Consider the following 7,329-nt stretch of genomic DNA (forward strand, 5'->3'; position numbering starts at 1 on the left):
AAGGCACTCCTTCAAAGAACGGGGGGAGGGGATTGTTTGTTTATAATACTACCAAAGACGTGAAACTAAGCGATACATTTACAAGCCGTGTATTAAAAACATGTTCCTTAAACTGTGTTGATACTAACCTGTAACAATAGCAGTATGTTCATCTCCACATGACATATACAAAGGCTTGTCATTTTTAAACCAGAACTTGCTAGGAATATTTTCGGCAAATTTGCTTTTTCCAAATGTGAAAACAGCACCGGATTCTAAAACATAAATAAGACAGTTTCAGTATTAGTGCAAATTAGTTATACCTCATTTATCCAAAATAGTAACTTCCCATTAATCCAAGCATCCTTTTTATTTTCCACCGTCTTTTCTTATTTCTTTAATTCTCTTCAAGATCTGGTGGTTTCTCTCAGTCAGCTTCCTCAAGGCTACCATTTTTAGGATCACATTTTCTTCCCTCCATTCCTTCCTAGTCTCATGGGCTTTGCTAATAGATTAGATACAGATGTAGATATATTTTTCTTTAAGAATATAACTAAGTTCTTTTGTCCTTTACCACTATCCTCTAAGAAATACGGCAATATTGCCATATGTAAGAGGGCTTAAAAAAATGAAAAATTTGACCCAAAAAAGTAAAACACAAAAAGCTCAACCTGAAAGCAGGCTGAGACAAAAAATAATAATCTCACTTACGTTTACACTTGAATTCAAACAGGTTTTCCAAATTGGATTAGACAGAGACACTGAAAAGGTTGACAGGCTCCAAATCTGACCACTCTTCCTCACTCATCTGAAAAGATACATTTGCTCTAAAAACTGCCCCCTAAAAGCAAGACTCTCAGCCCTTGAAAACTAGGGCTGCCAAAACCAACTTCCATTTTAAAATTATGATCTTTAAAAAAAAAAAAATCCAACCCTGGAGATCTTTATTTTTTACACTCATAATTCTTCCCACTTTGGAGAACAAAAGAATCTCAAGCTTATTGTGCTACAATGGACATATAAATTGAAGGATTTGCCCAACATCATGCAGGAAGACTGTGAAAAGCCAGAACCAGGACCAGAACTCAGATCTCCTAACTGTGAGTCCTGTGCTTTAACCATTACACCATTCTTCCGCAAAAAGAATTTTCATTGTTTTGAAAAGTGAAAGCCCTATACATACAAAAACACACACACACACCCCTCATGCCTATACACACACACACAGTAATGGATGAAGTAATGTTCATGGCTATTCCTGTAAAATACTGTCATATAGTTCTAGAGATATTGCTTACATTGAAAATTAATAAATGCAATGCTTTCTATTATGCTATTCTCCCCGACATTCCCAACTTTGTTTCTTAGCTTCAATTTCTAATGCTCAACATTTAAGTCTTCTTAAAGAAGTTTTCCCTGTACTTAGGAAGAATATGCTTACTTTACACATCATTTTGTTCAGGAGACCATCCAGAACTGCATCTGCTGCCCACAGAGCTTTGAGATTTTCATAGCTTTCTCTACTGAAAGCTAGCATTAGTGCAGGAGAATGAAAAAATGGGGAAGGGGGTCCAGTACCCACCTCCACTACAGCTGACAGCTCTACCATCGCTGCCAGCTCAGAGCTCCAGGGGCCCCACCACCTGTAGCAGATTGGAGCTCCGAGTCCCATCCCCCTGGCAGCTGGGATCTGCAGGGGGCCCCCACCACCCATTGTGGCTCATAGCTCCAGGGCCCCGGCAAGCTGACATTTTCAGCCCCAAATGTCCCAAGACAGAAGCAGAAAATGTTACAGAATACGTGACTTCCGTAACATAATCTTAGCCTTAATTATAGATGACAATTTCCTAATTCAAAAAGTGTTGCACCCAGTGTGGGGGAATTCATGATTAGACTTTGTCTAAACAGAATAAAGAGGAACTGATCACAGAACTAAAAATTAATGGTAGCTTAGATACAAGTGATCATGACTTGATCACAATTATAATGTTCAAACAGAATAAAGTCCAGACCAGTAATATATATACTTGGTGCTTTAATAGGGCCAGTTTCACAAAGCTGAAAACAATTATGAGCCAAATCAATTGGGAGGACAAATTTAAGGACATTTAAGAATCGTTTAAGAACACTTTACGAGAGGCCCAAAAAATCCACAAATTGAGGAAGAAGGCCATATTGATTTAAAAAATGACCGGGTTTAGACAGGAAGTGAAGGCAGCTATAAAAAAAAAAAGTAAGTATAAAACAAATGGAAGAATGGGGAAGCTGATGGCAATACATTTAAATCAGAAGTTAGGGATTGTATAAAACTGATAAGGGAAGCAAAGGTACGCAAGAAGAAATCAATGGCCTGCAGAGCTAAGGCTAATAAGAAGGAGTTTTTAAAAATATATTAGAAACAAAAAGAATTCTGAGAATGGTACTGGTCCATTACAAGATGGAAACGGTAGAATTATCAATAATGCAAAAAAGGCACCAGTGTTCAATAAATATTTCTGTTCTGTATTTGAGGAAAAAACAGATGATATAGTTTCATCACATCATGATAACAATCTTTCCATTCCACTAGTATCTCTGGAGGATGTTAGACAGAATCTACTAAAGTCAGACGTGTTTAAAACTTCAGGTCTAGATAACTTGCATCCAAGAGTTTTAAAACAGATGGCTGAGGAGCTCTGGGGAAGTTCCAGAAGACTGGAAGAAAGCTAATATGTCAGTTTTTACAAACATAAACGGGATTACCTGAGTAATTATAGGCCTGTCAATATGACATCAATCCCAGCCAGGATAGTGAAATGGCTGATACAGGTCTCTAATAAAGAAATAAGGAGGGTAACATACTTAATGCAAATCAATATGGGATTAGGGAAAACAGACCCGGCCAGACTAATTTAAGATTTTCTTTATGAGATTACAAATTTGGTTGATTAAAATAGTTTTGGTGTAACAGACAGATTTCTGTAAGGCATTTGACTTGGTACCACATGAAATTTTGATTAAAAAACTAGAATGATATAAAATTAACAAGACACACATTAAATGGATTAAAAATGGCTAACTGATAGGTCTCAAAATGTGATTGTAAATGGGGAATCATCATAGAGCAGGTGTGTTTCTAGTGGGGTCCTGCAGGGATCAGTTCTTGGCCCTGTGCTATTTAACATTTGTATCAATGATCTGGAAGAAGCCATAAAATCATCACTGGTAAGTATACAGATGACACAAAAATTGGGTGGTAAATAATGAAGAAGACAGGTCCCTGGTTCTGAGCAATCTTGAGCGCTTGGTCAACTGGGGGCAAGCAAACAATATGCATTTTTATACAACTAATGTATATACCCAGGAACAAAGAATGTAGGCTGTAGGTACAGGATGGGGGGCTCTCTTGTGGGAAGCAACGACTCTGAAAAAGATGTGGAGGTTCTGGTGGACAACCAGCAGAATGTGAGCTCCCAGGGTGGTGATGTGCCCAAAACTGCTAATGCAATTTTGGAATGTATAAATAAAGGAATTTTGAGTAGGAACAGAGAGGTTATTTTACCTCTATATTTGGCACTGGTGCGACTGCTGCTGGAATACTGTGTCCATTTCTGGTGCCCATAATTCAAGAAGGATGTTGATGAATTGGAAAGGGTTTTGAGAAGAACCATAAGAATGATTAAAGGATTTGAAATCATGCTTTATAGTGACAGACTCAAAGAGCTCAATCTATTTAACTTAACAAAGAAAAGGCTAAGGGTGATTTGATTACAGTCGATAAGTATCTACCTGGGGAATAAACATTTTATAATGGGCTCTTCAATCTAGCAGAGAAAGGGATAACATGATTAATGGTTGGAAATTGAAGCTCGACAAATTCAGACTGGAATAAGTTTAACAGTGAGAGTAATTAACCACTGGAACAATTCACCCAGGGTCCTGGTGGACTCTCCATCTCTTGCCACTTTTAAATCAAGATTGAATGTTTTTCTAAAAGATATGCTTTAGGAACTATTGTGGGGAAGTGCTGTGGTTCGTGTTACACAGGAAGTCAGACTAGATGATCACAATGGTCCCTTCAGGCCTTGGAATCTATTACAAGTATCTTTTTTTTACTATATCCACAATGCTACTCTTGAACTAATAAATATTAACCAAAAGTGTGGTCTTAGTTTTTGCATTTGTCCCCCTACAGAGAGGTGTCCATTTTCCATGTCATTTGGATATGCTTAGAGTGATGCCCTTGACATTAATACCAGGGTAGAAGTGTCTGCCAAGCTGAATAGTAACATATTTTGTTCAGTTAAGAGCCCTATGGCTGAATATATATATATATACACACACACACACACACACGCAGTAAAAACTTTTTTTTCCCAGCATGTTGGGTGAACGGGGGTTGCCAGTAAGTGAAAAATGCCAGTTAACTAAGAGGTAGGCAGTTTGGGTGCAGCAGGAGTGCAGGGCGCAGGCTCTGAGAGGGAGTTTGGCTGCAGAAGGGGGCTCGGGGCAGCGGGTTGGGACATGGGAGAGGGTGCGGGGTGCCGGATCTGTGGGGCACTCATCTCAGACGACTCCCCGCAAGTGGTGACCTGTCCTGGCTGCTCCTAGGAGGAGGCATGGCAGACTGCTCCACACACTGCCTCTGCCTGCAGGCTCCACCCCTGCAGCTGCCATTGGGCGTGGTTCCCAGCCAATGGGAGCTGTGGAGCTAGCACTCAGGGTGGGGGCAGCACGCAGAGCCACCTGCTGTGCCTCCACCTAGGAACAGCCGGGACAGGTCGCCACTTGCAGGGAGCACCTGAGGTGAGCGCTCCCCGGATCTGGCACCACACACCCCCTCCCGTGCCCTGAGCCCCCTCCCCCACCCAAACTCTCTCCCACACCCCGCATTCCACACCCACTCCCACACCCCAACCCCCTACCAGCCCCAAACCAACCAGACTATAAACCGGAATTTCAGTGAAGCTTTCTGGTTGGTGATGTGCCAGATAAAACAGCTTTTACTGTATTCTCAATACAATACATACAAAAAAGGCAGAGGGAGTCACAATTTGCACTGCATCGGGTAATTACATCATAAAACACACATACTTTTAAAATTTATTTGATACTAAATTTAGCAATTTAGTAAATATCTTCATATTTCCCAGGATAACAATACAGCTTGTAATACTATAACAGGGTTCAAAAAAAGAACTAGATAAGTTCATGGAGGATAGGTCCATCAATGTCTATTAGCTAGGATGGGCAGGGGTGCAAAACCATGCTCTGAAGTGTCCCTAGCCTCTGTTTGCTAGATGCTAGGAATGGGTGAGAGGGGATGGATCACTTGATGATTACCTGTTCTGTTCATTCCCTTTGGGGCACCTGGCATTGGCCACTGTCAGAAGACAGGATACTGGGCTACATGGACCATTGGTCTGACCCAGTATGGCTGTTCTTAATACATAGTAAGAATATGCAGATATTTTAACTCCAATTGACATTATTATAAAATGTCGTAGACTAAGCCACATTCTTTACCAGCTGGAAAATAGTCATGATAAGATTTTAAATGTGTTTTATTAGTTTCTGGGGGCAACATTTTCTTTGCCTAAAATCTTTTTTTCTTGACTGAACACATTCTGTACATGACAGCAGTTGCTCTGCAACAGACACTTTATTTTGTCATTTGCCTGAAAAAAACCAAACCCATAGAATAAACAGTTTTATATGGAATTACATAAGGAACACCATACCAGGAGGGTCCAATGGTCCACCTGGGCTGATACCTTTCTTCAGTAGAGGCGAGTGTGATGCTTCTCAGAAAAAAGCATTAGAAGACTAAATCCGTATGATTGTGTGCTACTATGATGGGGCTGGGGGTGGAGGGCGGGGGCCACTTGCATGTAACCTCAGCCCGCAGTTCTCTTATGATCTGTAGCATGAAAACCGATAATACCTAGCACTAGTGAGGATAAAAATGAACTATCTGTACTAGGCGCTGCAACTCTTGCTAGCTCTCAAGAGGCCAAAGCGTGGCCCAAATTGCCCAAGGTACACGCCAGACATTCAGCGGGGATGGGACACGCACTTCGAGCAACAGGCTGCGCAGGGGCCCCAAAGAAACGTGCCAACCCCGGGCCCGCCCCGCCGCCGGCCCGGCCAAGCCCGGGGCGAGAGAACTGGGGGGCCGCAGCCGGGCTCGCCCGGGCCCCGGCGCCGCCGGCAGCCCCCAGGGGAGGGCCACTGTAGGTCCCGCCCCGCAGCCCCCGGGCGGCCCGGACACGGGAGTCCGGATCCTTCCGCGGAAACACTCAGGCACCGCAGCGCCCGGGCGGGGGGTTGAAGCCCGGGGGAAGCCGAGCACGGGACGGAGCCGCCCCCGCCCCGGGGGCGCTTTGCTCACACAGGGGCTGCCCGCGTTTCGGGGCGGGCCGCGGCTGGGACACAGCGGACGAGCGACCCACACCCCGCAGGGACCCGGGAGACTCACCGGGCACCGGCTCCTCCGCCTCCCCCATGGCGGCTGCGGGGGGCGGGGGCGGGTCCCGGAAGTAAACAAACCTCCTGCCACTGGCAACGGGAGGCGGGGCCCGGCCATAGAGAGCCCCCGCGCGCGCCCCCTGCCGGCCGGGGCGAGCCGCAAGCGCGGCCCGGCTCGCGGGGCGGTGGGGCGGGCGGGCTGGTTGCAGGGTTTTCAGCCCTGCTGGGCTCTCAGGCCAGGTCTTGGCTGCCCCGTGAACCCCGGCTCCCAGCCACGTGCCTGCCCAAACCTGGCTCCTCTCCGCAGACAGCAGCCCCCCCAGCCCTGAGCTGTGGGGGTGCAGCCCTGGCTGGCGCAGTCACCCCGCAGGAGGGTTACGTCAGGGGACTGTTGCCCCCTTCCTAACAGTCAGGGTGGGCGTTTTGGTTGCTAGCTCCCAATACTAAAAAGGGGGAAGGGTCGATGGGGAATCAGGACCCTGAGACTGACAGTCCCCAGGAACAATGGGGAGAGGCCAATGCTCCAGGTCAGCCTGAATGACAGGGTGGGCAGGCTAATCAGAGAGTCAGGAGGCCACGGAGGTCCCCTCCTCTGTGTGAGCTGGATTTGCCTGGGTCAGACAGAGTGGGGCCCAGCTGAGCTGGGGAGCAGAGGTGGGCTAGATGCAGCGAGAGCAGCCCCTGTCCTGGGAGCAGAGCTGCAGCAACCAGAGCCAGAGGGGCCAGAGAAGCAGCCCAGGGAGCTGGAGGCAGAGCAGCAGCAGAGTGGGGCTGGCGCTGGGGCTGGGGCAGTCTGGAGCCAGGTGTCCTGAGCAGCTGGGGAGAGCGAGGGGGGACCTTGGGCAGTGGGTCCAGCACAGGGAGACCCCTCAGCCAGGAGGCTCTGCAGGCCAGACTCATGGG

At 46.2% G+C, this 7,329-nt stretch overlaps 1 protein-coding gene across 7 annotated transcripts in view; it reads right to left on the bottom strand.

Moving 5' to 3' along the window:
• Nucleotides 1-6,569, bottom strand: part of LOC311530526 (X-linked retinitis pigmentosa GTPase regulator-like) — a 91,423-nt gene extending 84,854 nt beyond the window's left edge. For 6 of the 7 annotated variants that reach the window (XM_084647239.1, XM_084647238.1, XM_084647243.1 and 3 more), the window contains exons 1-2: nucleotides 6,437-6,484; nucleotides 129-254 (exon numbers count right to left, since the gene is read on the bottom strand). In XM_084647239.1, coding sequence (XP_084503365.1) covers nucleotides 129-254; nucleotides 6,437-6,464 — 154 coding nt within the window. In that variant the 5' untranslated portion in view covers nucleotides 6,465-6,484. Of the gene's footprint in view, nucleotides 1-128; nucleotides 255-690; nucleotides 788-6,436 lie in introns of all 7 variants that reach the window. The other variant, XM_084647242.1, reaches the window with a different exon arrangement.
• Between the last annotated feature and the right edge of the window lie 760 nt (nucleotides 6,570-7,329).

Source organism: Lepidochelys olivacea (genome assembly GCF_965140295.1).
Source record: "Lepidochelys olivacea isolate rLepOli2 genome assembly, chromosome: 1".
NCBI lineage: Eukaryota > Metazoa > Chordata > Testudines > Cheloniidae > Lepidochelys > Lepidochelys olivacea.